At 34.1% G+C, this 16,019-nt stretch overlaps 2 protein-coding genes across 3 annotated transcripts; both read right to left on the bottom strand.

The window, feature by feature from the left end:
- Positions 1-258: 258 nt before the first annotated feature.
- Positions 259-11,379, bottom strand: LOC145237768 (uncharacterized). Of its 2 annotated transcripts, none has more exons than XM_080100748.1 (25): positions 11,318-11,379; positions 11,043-11,118; positions 10,709-10,862; positions 10,113-10,363; positions 9,946-10,058; positions 9,431-9,519; positions 9,106-9,255; positions 8,339-8,869; positions 7,800-7,923; positions 7,141-7,244; positions 5,950-6,173; positions 4,496-4,580; positions 3,877-4,205; positions 3,758-3,806; positions 3,622-3,700; positions 3,369-3,526; positions 3,181-3,279; positions 3,002-3,114; positions 2,337-2,498; positions 2,157-2,260; positions 2,026-2,091; positions 1,528-1,657; positions 1,145-1,322; positions 774-898; positions 259-675 (listed from the first exon to the last, which is right to left on the bottom strand). In XM_080100748.1, the coding sequence occupies exons 1-25, from the start codon at positions 11,361-11,363 to the stop codon at positions 630-632; spliced, it is 3,585 nt and encodes a 1,194-aa protein (XP_079956874.1). In that variant the 5' UTR covers positions 11,364-11,379; the 3' UTR covers positions 259-629. The 2 variants fall into 2 exon arrangements, with proteins under 2 accessions (XP_079956874.1, XP_079956875.1); XM_080100749.1 differs by having other exon boundaries at positions 9,952-10,058.
- Positions 11,380-11,569: 190 nt separating this feature from the next.
- Positions 11,570-14,865, bottom strand: LOC145237769 (SURP and G-patch domain-containing protein 1-like). Its single transcript, XM_080100750.1, has one exon. It carries the CDS (start codon positions 14,575-14,577, stop codon positions 13,168-13,170), a length of 1,410 nt encoding a protein of 469 aa, XP_079956876.1. The 5' UTR covers positions 14,578-14,865; the 3' UTR covers positions 11,570-13,167.
- Between the last annotated feature and the right edge of the window lie 1,154 nt (positions 14,866-16,019).

The following is a 16,019-nucleotide window of genomic DNA, read 5'->3' as shown; positions in this document are numbered from 1 at the left end:
GTAGAGCTGCTGGAGCTTACCCCTATCTGAATAATGGGGTTCCCAGTTTAAGAGCTCTACCTTAGGAAAATAACCCTTTACTGCCCCTATTGTAATAAAGTACTCCTTTGGTAAGCTAAAATAACACTGGTTGTACATTTATGCATTTGGTAAGAAAATTGTTGATGAAGTTTTCCAGGTTTTCAGCTTTCATACAAAAATGATGACACACAAAAACATATTTTCACATTAAAGGGTACAAATATACAAAATACCACAAAATGTAATGATTCCTTGTTGACCATTCCTCGCAATACAATCACAAAACTTAAGAAAGGCACAAAAATAAAAAAACAGCAGCTTTAATAAAACAACAGATGGTACATACCAGGACACAAGTGCAGTGATATGCACATGAAATTGCTACATCATTCTTATCAGCCCAAGACAAATATAGCAACCATACAAAAACAATTAAATTGATATGTCAACATTGCACATATGTTAATTCAGGCAAAATTAGGCAATCACAAAGTTCCACAGTAGATGTGTGTTTCAAAAGAAAACAGGTACTTTACTGTTCTACAAGTTTGTTGCATAAACAGTGGAACAAAATGCCACTGAATGGAAATAATCAATTCTCAATAGAATTAGGGTACAATGTCTAGTTTGTATGTCACCTCCTTTGCTGTCATTCTGTGGAATATACAAAGAATATGTATTGGTTGACAAGACTTTTTTGAAAGAAGAGGATTTTTTCAAACAAATTTATTTAATGCAACAGTTCATACCACCTTGAATATGTGTTATCTAATACGATGGTATAGATGCCAGGTTTTTGTGCAACCACTTGTCCAATGAATGGTTCAATGTGTGAGTCAATCTTTCTTACAGGAACAAGCTCATGTTCTTCTGACTCCTACAAAAATTATGCACAATTTTTAAATTTAAACAAACAATTGATTTAAGTGTACTCGCAAAAAACAACTTTATTAATAAACACCCATGAAAGTACGTTGCAATAAAAATTGTACTTTAAAAACGTTTATATAATCTTCAAGTGTTTAGTAGGAATAACCTACCAAAATCATTTGAAATTTGTAAATGATACGCAACTCTTGCAATGTGCTGAAAAGCTATACACTGCCACTTTTTACATGTGTACCTCATCTTGGGAGTAAAACATTCGAAAATTAATGTCTCGATCAGAAGTGATTTTCCATCTTAGGGTGATTCCCTCTTTTTCCAGCAGCACAGGAATATGACTTTCCTTTCTTGCACCAACTCGAATTGTTACTTCATTTTCTTCTTCACTGCTTTTGGTAGTAGTCGATGACAAGGGGCTAAATAGGAATGAAGGAATGTAGCAATACAATTTTTGCATTAAATTTATGTGGTATGGGAAATATTTCCCAGTTCTTCTCTTTCTAAGTACAACTAGTGTATTGTCAAACCCACAAACCCAAAAGTATTTATTGTCAAACCCACAAACCCAAAAGTTTACTACAAACCCAAAAGTATTAGGTGTTGTTTGAACTAAATTACTACCTGACAGTTTTTGAGATTAAATCTGTAAAACTTCGATAAAAAGAAACATCGTCATCTGCTGCAGAACTAGCAACTGATTGGTTTGCTTCCCCCGAGTTAATTTCCTCATAACTTTTACTTTCGCTTAAATCTGCAACAAAAATACAACATTTCATAATAACTCTACAATTACATTTTTCATGAGTATAGGTTTTCATTGCTAAAATTGGCTAAAAGAGGGTTTGTGTTTCAATTTTTATATAATACCTAAAACATTGGCCAGCTTAAATCAATTTACAATGTGATTGCCTTGGGTTGGCAGAGAAAGGATATACTAGTGAATAGTGATTTCCCAAGGCGAATTAAGTGTAAACTGAGTCATTTGGTCTTCTTACATAGTCAAAATGGGTCCAAACTCTATCATATACGCAGGTATAGAAAAAAGTGGCTGGTGTATACAAGTCACCAGTACAGTTACAATATCAAAACTTTAGCAGTCATCTAATTTTTTGAGCACACCTTGAGAATTTGTATTGGGTGTCCCATAATCTGATGATGTTTCAAGGGATGTGTTCATTGGGCTCTCTGAGAATATTTGTACAAAAAGTTACTGACTTTTTAAAAACTTTAAAACGAACAAAAAAACTTACTGTAGCTACTGTTAGTAACACAGTCCCGACAAACACGAATTCTTTGGTTGTTTTTTAAAATCCAATTCTCAGAACAAGATTTACAAAAGATTTTGCCACACATTCTGCCAACAACAAAATATTCAGTTTAAAGCCAACATGGAATAAACCTATTTAAAGTCTCATATATTAGTACAGTACCTGCAATGGTGCTTTCGGTTTGTGAGTGAAAACTGTGATCCACATGATAAACACTTGGTCACATCATCATCACGAACCCAATTAATCTCATCAAGACTTTCTTCAAGCTCATTTGTTCGTGACTTCAAATTTTCACCTTCTTTCCACAATGTGTCCTTGTCCCTTTACATTAATATTTCAAATGTTTGTTGATTTGATACACAATTTGTAGCATACTGTGGGACCTTTTATGTTTAAAGCAGGGGTGTCCAACAGGTGGCACAGCATTTGAAAATGGCACTCAAGCTTTTCGAATTCAGATGGTAAACATAAGGATTTGTCACGCAATTAAATTTGTTTTTATTGATTCTTCTTGGCCTTTATTCTAACTTTAGTTAAGATTATCAGTAGTAAATTTACACAACCCACTAATTAATTTGTTCGTTTTTTGACAAAACTTAAGCAGCGTTGTAAACTATTTCTTTCTTGTGTCGCATACACATTATAAAATGTTTTTGGAGTATCATAAATTGAGCCCGTACCGTTAAGACGTTTAAGAAATGGTCTGGAAAAGGTACCAAAGGTTGGCACGCCAGTATATTTTTAAACTAAATTTGGCACGGCGGTGTGTTTTAACTGCTCAAAGTTTACAAAATTCATCTTGAAAATCTATGTTAAGTGCTTACAATAATAATTGAGTAACTTTTTCTTTCAAATTTTCTATATCAATATCTTGGCTAGTGATGGTATCTTGAAGTTGAACTTGTTCTGTTGATGCTTCCATGACTTTAAGTCGTGCCTACAAAACAACAACGTTAAGGTTTTAAGTTGTACTGACACACTGGTCTAATGGTTATTATAATACCTCATCTAACTCCACTCTACTGCCCTCCAGTGTTACTCGCAAGTCAATTGTCTCCTGTTGCAGTTTCTCAATCAAACTTAAGTTATGCAACTTTTCTTCCTGTAAAAATGTTAGTGTAAGAATAAACTAATTTTAAATACAAAAAAATGGCCATGACAGATGGGTTTGGGGCTGTTGGTTTAACTTACATGAGCAACATCAAGTTTTAACCGCAGTTTCTCAATCTCTGCACTAAGTGACTGTCGAAGGGATTTCTCATCATCAAGTTCAGTCCTTAAGTTTTCCTTTTCACTTTTGTCTTGTTCCTTCACAAGTTGCAGTTCTCTTTCTTTGTTGTTTAACGCAACTAAAAGGATACACCCATGTGGTTGTGATCTTGAATTGACCGCTATTTGAGATTGTTTTGCGGAGGTAAAGAAAACAAAAAAAATAATTACCTACCTTGCATTTCTGTTGCATGTGCAATAACTTCTTTCAGTCTTTGTTTACAGTTTTCAATTGTGTGAGAAGCTTTTGTTTCCTAATTCAAAATAATTATGTTACACCTCATTTTAAATAAAACATTTTTCTGACTTGCCTCAAAATTATTCACAGCTTCCGATGATTCAACAGTATTCTCTGAATCCCTAACCACATTAATGTTTGAAGTTAATAGTAGACCCAAGGGAAATTTACAAAACAAGTAGCAAATGTTACCTAAAAGTCAAGCAAGACCGCTCCAATTCTTCACCTATTTCTTGAATAATCATTTCATATTCACTCTTATTTTTTTGCAATTCGTTGATTAGTTCCTCCACATGTTTTTCATTGTTCACTGCAACTGTCTGCATCTGTGTTTGTGTTGCCGATAGCAACTCTTCAGCAGTTTCTAATTTCTTCTCAGTAACACTTATCTTCTGTGTTACAGCTTCAAGGGCAGAATTTGCAATTTGAAGGTCACTGCCAAGTTGGTTACACTTTGCCTTTTCTTTTTGCAAATCTTGATCCAATGTATTGTTTAATGTTGTATGCCTTTCTAGTTCAGCCTGTAAAATCAGTAATGTTCAGTTATGGCAAAGTTTGAGCCATAGGCGGCAAGGCAGCAATTTTTTTAAAACATGTATTTTAGATGTAGCACACAAGTCACTTTTATCATTTTTGGATTTGTTTGGAATGGTCTGCAAGAGTGAGTATATGTACTGCAGGTTGACCATTTCTGGGCTAAGAATGTACATCAAATAATGTTTTGACGCAATCTGTTTCAAAACTGAAATTAGCTTCTCAGAAACAAAAACAACTAATAATTGATCTTTACAACTTAAAAAAAGGTTATTACCTGTAATTCATCAATCAGAAATTCATTTTCACACATTTCATCATCCATTTGTGTTTTCACTTCATCTATATTTTTGTCCCAGTCACTAAAAATTACAAAACAATTCATTTGTTAGAAATATATTTTTTGTGGTTTGCAGTACTACTTTTACACTCAGAACAATGTTTTAATCTAATGGACAGAAATTAGCTACCAACCAAATCTCTTATTGCAAATCAAACTAAAACATTATTAACAAATTTACTCACCTATAGAAAAATGCAATTTCTGTCCACCAGACAAAAACAAACAATCTCATGACATTTTTTTATTGATACAACTTTTAAAAACTTTAAAAGCAAACACAATCATTACAGGTAAAACACACTTTGCTAACACGCTGTACCAAACAAAAGTTATTACAAAACAAACGGTAGCAAAGTTTAAAGGTATTTATGTCATGATACATATGTTGCTACAGAAAAAATATTCAAAACATTACCAGAAAAACATTGATGTGTGTAAAAACTATTTTAGACACATTTGAATAATAGAAGAGATAGTTTTTTTGTTACAACCAATTAAAAATTCAACATCATGCACCTGATAGCATTATTAGTACATAGCTTAGAAGTGGAGTCAAATAAAGAGGCACTACATTAAACTGTTGTAAGTTACAGCAGAAAAAACAACAACACAGTAGCTGTAAACCAGGGGTGGGGAACCTGCGGCCCGCATGTCTTCTCAATGTGGCCCGCGTCAGATTTTTGTTAAAGTATGCAACATAGCATAAAAAAACAAACAAAACGTTTATGTACAAATATTTCCTAAAAATTACTTCGACATTATTGCTAATCTTCCGATTCCACATTATGACGCCAAAAAATGCCACGCATTGAAAAACTTGCTATGTTTGTGACGTAACAGTCACTCGATTGCCTTTTCTTGCAGTAACAAATCATTTGTCATGTGGTGTTATTTTTTGATTTTAGAGCTATTAACGTGCAATCCTTATATTGGTATTTTAAACATATCATTGAAAAAACAAACAGATCAGTAATAGAGCTAGGGTGTTCCAACTCTTATTTTTTAGTCGAAATAAGTGATATACCTGTATGCCTTGTTTTTTTGCAAACATGTACCAGCAAAGAAAAAATCAAATCTGGAGCGATGAAATATAATAACACTTGTGTCCCTTGGGTAGTTTTACACGGAATTTGAAAATAAATAAATATTTGGCCCGCCGCAAAATGTTGTGCAATTCATGCGGCCCGCAGTACTAAGTAGGTTCCCCGCCCCTGCTGTAAACCAAAGCAAAGTATTGCACATTTCAACAAACACAAATTCAACATTATACAGCATAAAAGTATTTGTGGCAAAATGATAAAACAACATGAAGGCACATTGTGGCAAGACTGAATTCTGAACGTGTTAGGTAAAATAAAAATCCTTTTAATACCACAAAGGTTCAATACCTTTCTTTTCTTTTGAACTCCACCTCTAAATCACTGTATTTTTGTTCTGCAGCTTTAAGGTCCAGCTGTGCTTGATTCAGGCTCTCTTGTGCCACCTTTAGGTCGGTAAGCATTTCCACATGCTGTCGTTGTAGAGTACACACCTCTTCATTTTTGACAGAGAGGTCATCTTCCAATTCAATTATTTTGCGGGACAATTCATTCCTGCCCGATTCTAGTTGTAGCTATATGTACAAAAAACATTTCAAGAAGAATAAATTTTGGTAAATATGCTACTTCACAATTATTTATTTAGATTTTGTTCTGTAACTTCTATGTTTTGATAAATAGCATTTGTTATTTTAAAAAAGATTTCAATAAAGACTTAAAAAAATTCACCCAAAATCACCTTAGCAGTAAATAATATGTTCATTTTATGTGGCAATTAATAGAACTCATCTACTTTTAGAGTTATAAACAGGGTTCCCATCGACTTGAAACCAAAAATAAGGACAAACTGAAAACTGAAAAATTAAATTTTTATGCAAAACGAAACAAACATTTTTGAACAAATCTTTGCATTTACACGAGCCATGACATAATATTTGCAATATTTTGGCTAGAAACAATCTGTTCCAGCAACTCGTTGTTCATAGAAAATACTTAGTGCATCTCACAACAGGCCGGGTCTAGTTTCACTATCTATGTAGCAGGTATTTGACTATAGTAATTGTTGAAAATAAGACAAAATAAGGACTACAGTTAAAAAGAAGGACATTTCTTAGAAATAAGGACAATGAACTTTTCTAAGACACAGCCCTTCAAAATAAGGACAAATCTTAGAAATAAGGACGGTATGGCAACCCTGGTTATAAATGAAGAAATATTTATTTCACAAAATACCAGATTCACAAGTTCATAGTTCTGATTTACAAGCAGGTTTTAGCATAAAAGGTCTGAAATGAATGTATTTGGTAGGACGTGGAAGATTTATTGAATTATATGTCAAGTGTATGTGAAAATAATGGTAGTATATAACACAACAAAAAGTCTTATCGCAACAGCGTTGAAAACTATCCAATTAAAATTTACCATACAAGGGTCAGAAAAATAACATATGATAAAACTTTAGTACCTTGATGTAAAAAACCTCACAAGAAAAATATAAGGGTTACAAATTACATGAAAGGTTACACAAAATAAAGTATCTACCTTCACATTGTCCAACTCTAGTTGGAGTTGATTCCATTTCTGTCGAACTTGACCAACTTCTACTAGAGCCGAATCTCGATCACAAAGTAGCATACTGTTTTCGTCTGTGAAGTTTATTATACTTTTGTTCACAAATCGGAGATGACATTCATATGCAATACACAAATTCTAAGAAACTTAAAATATGCCCATACTGGTATAATGTTTTTCAGATTAGCAATGTTGATATTATCACAAATGCATGAAATTCTATTGCAGAATTCAATAAGATGTTTTAAACTTTTTTTCAATTACACTCTGAACTGGAAAACACTTAAAATTAGAACAAGTCAAAATTGTTTTCCAACCTTTCAGAAATTGGATTGGCATAACTTGGGTTGCTTAGTTTTAATTCAAAAAAGAAAATTGTAACACAATTGCACTAAGATGACGTCTAAGCTGGAAATAGCTGTGCCAAGCTGTAATGAGTGTTGTGCCAAGGCCATAATTGGAAGGTTGAATGTTCTGCAGCTAATATACACACCATTATCACATTGTCATAGACTTAAAGAAAGTGTAGGTGGCATATTTTGAAAAATTTAACAGGGAAGGTGTCTCGAAGAAGCTTTTATTAGCTACCCAATCATGTGGTATCTAAAATAGCAAAATTCATTTTATACCTTTAAGTGAGCTAATCACGTGGTTTGAGTCAACAGTTGTTTCATTTCCACTTTTCTGAAACCTGTCTTGCTCCACATTTCTCATTTTGGAAGACATTGAGAGGTAATTCAAAACCTCAGAAACCTTAAAAATGAATGAAGATTAAACGATAACTTTCACACCAGATTATTAATCGTATATGCAAGATTATTTCTTTGTCCGAAGTAAACTCAGGAATCAATATTTGTTTTATTTCTACAAGGTAATAAATATTTTCTCACATCTACACATGTGACAATCACATGTTGTCGGTTGGCATGTGACTTGTCAAGTCATATTTGTCATTACTGCTTTAAAACACTTTCCACTTCAGGTTTGACATGCTAAACACATACACAGCTTGTTTTAACCAGCAAACATGGTGCTAAAACACTGTCCACTAGGTACAGCAATTTAACATCATAATATGCTCAACAAACTTTGCACTGAACAGTTACGCTCAACAAAAATTTGACCTAAACGTAATAGCCAACTTTCTGTTGAACAATTAACACTTTACCTGTTCAGACAAAGCCATTGAGTTTAAGTTGATATCAATGGATGCTGCTCTACATATTCTGTCCAGCAAATTTCTTTCAGATAACTCCTTGATTTCAGACTTCACTTTTTCCATCAGTTCAATAGTTCTTTCTTCATGATCTTCAAGTGAGGCTTGCATTTCAATAAACTGTGCTTCTTCAAAAGACTTTTTGTTCAGTTTTTCTTCCAGCTGGGCACAGTGTTGCTGATTTCTGTCCAGGTCCATTCTTAACATTGCATTTTCCTCGCTAAGCTGCCTTGAAGATTCATCTTCTGCAGTTGAAAAACTTTGATCTGCAGCAACCAGTGTTGGACTAAACTGTTTTGTTGTCGCATTTTGAGAAAATTTTTCAGTAATATTCGACATATTCCGAGATACAAGTTCTTCCAAATTGCGCTTGTCTTCTTCCAGTTGTTTAACTTTTGCAGTTAATGTCTGGTTTTTTGTGTCCATGTCCCTCTTGCTTTTAGTAAGATTTTCGGTCTTCTCACTCCAGTTTTGCTCTCTGGCCTAAAAACAACAATTAATTAAAAAATTGAGTGACATTTTTCTAAGTGTTCATTGTTGGAAAGTTGGATATAACCATGTTTTCTCTGTGGCTGCCCTTACTTGTTGTAACATGTTTCAAGGTTGTTCATTTATACCAAAAACTAAATTATAACAAAATTGGATTTAATATGAAAACAACTTTTTCGAACCAAAACAAAAAAACAGTCATTGAAATGAATAAAGGCACAAGTTCAAACCTGAAATTCAGAACTCATGTTGCTCAAAGCTTCATGTAAATGTCGATTTTTCGTTTCCAGGTCAGTTATAACCCGAGCCAGGATGTCTTGATTTTCATTTGTAGATTTTTCAAGTGTATCTGCTTTCATTTCCAAAATACTGATTACTTCCTTCAAAACACGTTTGCAAGTGAAATGATGTTTAGAAAAACCTACTTTTCAAAAATCAAAAGTGAGTTCATATTAATTTTCTAGTAAACCTTGAAACTTGTGCAAAACTTTTTTTTATCTTTGTAAATGATTAAATTTGAAGTTGGCGCTTCTTAAACAAATTTACTCTTGTTACCTGCTGCTCTTGAATTTTGGTGTCAGATTGATCAAGTTCAAGGACAAGTTCCTCAATTCTCTGATCAACACTGGATTGAACACTGCTTCCTGCATGTCAAGGTGATGTGTATAGTATATATACCCACAATGAGCGAATACAAGAAATACTTTTGTGAAGGGTAAAAAAAAAATATAGAACTTAAACATTCACAGTTAACAAAGACAAACTTCTTATGTTTTTTTTACAAGCATATCACCTATATCAGGATTTTTTAAACCTGTGGGGATTTGTATAATTATGTGTGTAGTATAACCTTGGCAATACAATAAATTGGAATACGTATGTGAACATTTAGTTGTTTTTAAATAGTATAAAAATGTGCAGTAAAATGAAAACGATAAGAATCACTGAGCTATCACATTGCATAAAATCTCTTAAACAAGTCAGTTTCACATTTAAAGTTTAACCCCCAAAAGAAGATATCATAATAAATGGAACATAAGATCAACCAAGCCACTGTTACATGCATTTACCGCTACCAGGCAGGCGAGGTGTGTCCATTACAATAGAAGCTGAAGTCAGACTCCCCAAGCTTCCAACATGACTCTGCACAGCCCACTGATCTTGTCGAGCGCCAGGAGTTTTACTGCAAATAATAAAAGTGCAAGATCCTGTACGAATTAAAAAATCAAACTCTTACCTTGCAAATGTTGGCCAGCCACTATCAAGGTCATAACCTTTAGCATTAAGGTCAAAGTTCACAGCATTCAGGTCATAAAGTGATGTGATAAGTGCAGATGCATGAATTCGATTGCATAACACTGATTGATCATTTAAATGCTGGTTTCGTAAACTGTCATTCATAACACAATTTTGCAAACTATCTCCGAGTGTTTGATGAACAAGACAGTATCGGATTAAAGCTCTTCCACGGCCTCGAGATGTTCGCACCTACAAAATAAATTCGGGTATGAACTGATATTTTTCTGAAAGAAAAGGGCAATTGTACATTTGATCATGCACCTATCTCTTCATGTTCATGCTAAAATAAACCAGTTTTATGACGCTTTTATGACCAACCCTTAGGTGCTATTGTCAAGGTCCCTAATGACTTAAACAGACTTATTAGTCAATTGTTAAAAATCAATAGCAACAAGCTGCAAAGTGGCCAGCATTGTTACACATATGCAATGTTTAATAGATACATTTTAAAGACTATGGATGTGGATAGTATGCTAAAGTATCTTGGTTAAATCTAGTTGCTGGTATACCCATTAACATATATGTTGACATTACCTCTTTATTAGCTTGCACATACTTTAAGCCATCACTAAGCCCTTTGGTTCGATGAAGACAACTGTACATCCAGTGCCAATAACTTTTCTTAGCACTTAATATTCCCCTTTCCTTTAAACTGGAGGTCAACAGAAACTCCAGCTTGGCACACAATCTTTGAAAAAATTGTAATGTATAAACTTTAAGTAGAGATAGAACATATTAGTTTGATTAAAAAATATATTAAGAAATAGACACAAACAAAAAGACTACAATCTTATAAAGGAAAATGCACCATAGTGAAACAAATAACTACAGAAAGGACTGCACATTCCCATAGGTATTGCAAATTAACCTGTGTAAGGCTTGGCTATCATCAGTGATTGGTTCCTTATTCTTATCAAACTCGATGTATAGTTGCTTGACGACATCTAAAACAATAAAATATTCTTCACTGTAGTTTTAAGTGTATTTAATCTGTTTTGTAGAATTTATTAAGCATTAAAGAATTGTTTAACCACAAGTTAAAACTATGCAGTTTGACAGTTTTTAATAACTTTAATTATGTTTACAAACATTGAAAATACTGGCAGGTGAAACCAAATTCATTGTGGAGCATGTGGTCTTTACCTTGTAAATCTGTGACAATCTTTGGTAGATTTTCCCTGGCAGCCATATTTAGATGATGCCACACATTAGAAGTTTACTTACAAACCCGCAGTGCTCATTAGAGACGTAATTATCTGGTGGACAGCTAATACAGGATTACATACCAACTGCACTTTATACATAGCTTCAATGGCTCACAACAACAAACACATCTTCAAAACAAATTGGCACCATTTAATGCCAATACTTTTTCAAAATTTTATAAACATCATCTCTGAAAATTATAAATATCATGACTGAAAAAGTAAGTTCCACTTTAGTTGATACCATTAAAACCAATGCTCTAAAGTGCAAAAATAAATGCCAATAAAGGTTGTACAAATACAAGTGTCCAAGCCAACACCAATGATATAAAAGTAATTTCATTGCAGTTCCAGGTATAGTCAAATGGGGTAAAAAAAAATTTTGCTGAAGTTGGGGTAAAAAAAAACAATATCCTCACAGCTAAACCAAAATTTTTTTTTAAATGGTTTCTTTTTCATAGGATGTATTTATTCTCTACCATTAAAATAAGCCATAAACCATTCTCAGATTTTGTTTGTAGGCAATGTTCTGCAGGTTGAAACAACAGTAGTAAAATTCGTATGTTAAAAAGTCTTCAACAACCTTTAGAAACTTTCCTGCAGATTTTTTATTACAAGTTTGGTGTCAATGACCTTTGTTCTGTGTTGTGTCATAACTATGACCTATTAAACAAAAAAGACTCTACTTGGCTAGCTTCTAAATTTTTTCAGATATCTTGTTGTTCGTTTTTACCCCAAACGGTTCTATAGGAATGGGGTAATAAAAAACTATGTATTTTTTGCACCCCAAAAATTTTTTTTGCCCAAACATTTTTATTTGTCACCTGGAAGTTTAGAAAATAAAAAAGAAAGCCTATAAAACATGTTCTTAAACCAAAGTTGTATAAAATTTCTTTGGGGGCCCAGTTTTGCAGAAATTTTTACCAAAAAGTATACCTGCATGGCTAAAAGTACAAATTGGGATCCAGGCCTAAAGAAAAATGCTACAAAGTAAAAAAAAAGAGGTTATCAAATCATTATGTGGTAATTCAAGCAGTTTGGGGTAGAAAATTAAACTTTATTTCAATAAGGTTTTAGGTTACATGACCAGTCAGCAAGTGGGTGAGCTCTATTTAAACCTAGTTGCATACCAACAAAAGACTGGTAAATGACAAAAAAGACCAAATCAAAGGCAATAAATGCAGTGCAATAAAGGTACAAAGTCATGGAAAGTCTTAGCACTAATTTGAAAGCGTTTTATTAATTTACAAACAGTTTAATAACTGCTGTAAGTTTGGTTTGTAAAATTTCGAAAACAAAGAATTTTATGTGGCTCGTTTTTTTTTTGGCTTATTGATTGTAACAGAGTTTTTAATGAAATTTCTGTCTTATGTTTGACTTTAAGATGGTTGATTAAGTTCATATAATTGAATTGAAGTTCCAACGGCCACTAAATTTTTTTTTAAATGGTCCTAATGTCCACATGTTTTTTTTTACCCCGACATTGTTTTTTTTTGTACCTTTTTCGGGTTAAAAAAGAACAACAGTTTTTGTCAAATATTTTTTTTGTTTGTTAGTAAAATCAAAAACTTGTCACATTACTATAAAAGTAGTCCTATCAGCTTTATTGGGAAGAAAAATTGACCTTTTGTTGCCTAAAATAAAAGTTTGGCAACAAAGTTTCAAAAAATTGTTTTTTTTTACCCCACTTGACTATAACTTTAATTGTGAAAATTTTGTTTTTATGCACTTCAACCTTGAAAAACAATCCGACAAGAAAGCTAAAATTGTAAACATATGCAGAACATGCTAGTAATAAGGTCTGCGGGGATTGTTTAAAGGGTTAGGTCTAAACTTATATGCAAGCATCATTCTTTTGCGATAGGCAGAAAAGTCGTCATCATCTTTAGACAGATTGTCTGGTTTCTCGATGCCTAGACCCCTTCCATCGATTGACTTTTGTCCTTGATTGACGGGAGCAGTTATGCCTTGACCCTCACTGCCCAAACCCTTTCCTTCTTCCCATCCCATTTTGGCAAGCATTTTAAATCCAACATTGTCACACTGAATTTTAAACTCCTTATAATCCGAGTAATCTGGGGTGCGACCTTCTTTCAATGCCTTAAATGTTTCCATAAACTTTTCCAACTCAGCAGGTGGAAGAAAATCACCAAGAAAATGTTTACCTTGTCCCTCTTCAGTAAGTTTTTCAGCAAGAGCTTTTGTTTTCTCCATTTCCATGTATCTTTGTTTATGTTCCCAAGTGCCTGTGACATCATCAATATCTTCATCCGAGTCATACTCATGCTTAAATTTCTTTTTCTTTGCATTTGCCTGTGCTGCATCTGCTTGTGCAGCAGCAGCAGCCGTAGCAGCAGCTGCTTGTTGAGAAGCATTGCGATTCGCCATTACCAGGCTGTACATTGCCTGCATTTCACGCTGCTCTTCAAGCTGTTTCTTTTGTGCTGTACTTAACTGTTGCACACCTACTAATCCTACTGGGCGATAAGTTGCTGGTAAACCAAGGGATGCTGGTGTTGCTTGAATCACAGGCTGAACAGGATTTGTCATTCCTGGTATTTCTGCCAATCCAGGTGGCGCAATATCAGTTAGATCAACTTTTTCTCCCCACCGATTTTTCTTTTTTCGTTGCTTCATCTCAGTTTCAGCTTTAGGTGGTGTAGAAGTTTGCTTTGTTACATCATTTCCAAAACTCATGTTCTGCGCATTTTTAGGCAAAGAACTTGTAATGAGTGCCGATGGAGTTTTTCTTATGGCTGGTTCAACCGCTTTTTTTATTTGTGCATTTTTAACTACACCTCTGTTTATTGTTTTTAATTTTTTCACAGGCGTTGGCTGTGTATCTTCATCACTGCTACTACTATCATCATTGTGAAAACATTTAGCTGTAACTGAAGTGGCTGTTGGGACAGGTGCTGGGCTGGCTTGCATTTTGTTCTGTTTCATTTGTTGAAACATGCTTGAAAATCTCGATTTCATAGCAGGAGGTTTTGACAACCTCTGCTTTGGTTGTATCGGTGACTGTGAAGCTGCATTTGCAGAACCTTTTTGGTTAAGAAAGTTTTTCATAAAGTTGCCATCATTTGGCAGTTGACCATTAGCTTCTGATTTTGCCTTCTTTTCTTCAATCTCCTTTAGCTTTTTGGCCAGCAAATCGCTTTGCTGGTTAAGCTTTTCAAGTTTTGTATTACTTGCCATTTCAAAAATTCCAATACTTTTAGGTCTTCATCTACTTTTTACAATTATCCCACTGAAACATACTTTTTACATTTCGTAATACCACAGAATTCAAGGTTAAACATTTCACACAAACGACTTTGGTTTGGCTCTGCCATTTCTTGTTTATGTTACACCGTACTTACTCATTTTTTTCGTTTTTGATGTATTATCATAAAATCTTAATGTTGATATGTTTAACCATAAAGTATTGTATGGTTTAACAAAGAGTACTTGACACAAAACAAATACCACCGAGTCCGAAATCAAAACCTTGGTACAAAAAATACTTTTGTGATGACAACCTATGCTGCCTCCAGTGGCGACAAACCTTTAGCAAATTTCTGATGTGGTGCAGCAACCGAATCAGCTACCCGGTTTGAGAGGTTTATATCATTAAACCAGGACACGAATCACATTAAATGCCGAGCCTGAACCGAAACCAAGCCACTAAAAATTCAGCCGCATGTATTTTTTTTAATTGCCATGCGAACAATGTGGTCAAAAATGACAATTTGTAGGTGTCCTCAGTGCTTACGTAGTTAAAATTAGTGATGTACCGAATCGGCTAAATTTCGATTCGGCCGAAACCGAATATTCGGCGGTTTTGCCGAATAAATTCGGCCGAATCAACCGAATCATTTATGACGTCACGCGAAGTGGTAGGCTACGCTTTTGACATAAAAACATAAGTTTATCTATCAGGCAATTAGTGCAGAATGGTTGTGTTTCGTCCTCATTTTGGTTCTGTGGGGTTTAACATAGCCTTAAGCATAATTTGCAGCCCGACAATGAATTACTGATTAGTTGTCTGCAGTGGGAAAAACGATAATGTGTCAAAAAATACAATTATTTACGGGATTTTCGTTGGTACAAAGGAGAAGAGACACGCTTAACGCTTTAAATGTGTGTTCGTAAAAGATTCGGTTTCGGCCGAATCGCAACAAATTATTCGGCCGAAACCGAATCTTTGCAAAAGTGGCCGATTCGGCCGAATAAATTCGGCAAACCGAATATTCGGTACATCTCTAGTTAAAATCCTTTTGTAGTGATAAGGTATTTCTCTCCGTAAGGGGAAGCATTACCATTGCACAAAACAGGACGTAAACTCGTTTAAACACTGCCAATCGGTTGAGACCGAGTAGTTTGCACGACCCGAATAAAAAACATAAAATATTCACTTTTTCAACCTATTCCGAACCCGTACCCCAAAACAGAAAATATGTTGCTTGAAAAATAAAGTGCGCCAAAAAGTAAATGTAATAGCGTCACGAGCAGTACTATGTATAGCAACTTTAAACAACGTTGAAGGCAGACATTGTCATTTAATTTTTATCGGTCTTTTTTATTACGTCCTTAAATGTATGAGTAGAGACATATTTTTGCGACCATGGCGCAAAGTTTGATATTAGACAAGCGTTATT

This window comes from Phallusia mammillata, chromosome 7, assembly GCF_965637545.1.
Source record: "Phallusia mammillata chromosome 7, kaPhaMamm4.hap1.1, whole genome shotgun sequence".
Classification (NCBI taxonomy): Eukaryota; Metazoa; Chordata; class Ascidiacea; order Phlebobranchia; family Ascidiidae; genus Phallusia; species Phallusia mammillata.
Note: the sequence above shows the minus strand (reverse complement) of the source record. Positions and strands in the feature narration are given on the sequence as shown.

What these genes read in the sequence shown, in the direction of transcription:
- LOC145237768 (XM_080100748.1), bottom strand. Translation starts at nt 11,363, where the DNA reads ATGGCTGCCAGGGAAAATCTACCAAAGATTGTCACAGATTTACAAG. An exon ending in GATTGTCACAGATTTACAAG is followed by an intron (nt 11,119 to 11,317) that starts GTAAAGACCACA and finishes TTATTGTTTTAG; the next exon opens with ATGTCGTCAAGCAACTATAC. An exon ending in CGTGATTAGCTCACTTAAAG is followed by an intron (nt 7,245 to 7,799) that starts GTATAAAATGAA and finishes TAAACTTCACAG; the next exon opens with ACGAAAACAGTATGCTACTT.
- LOC145237769 (XM_080100750.1), bottom strand. Translation starts at nt 14,577, where the DNA reads ATGGCAAGTAATACAAAACTTGAAAAGCTTAACCAGCAAAGCGATTTG.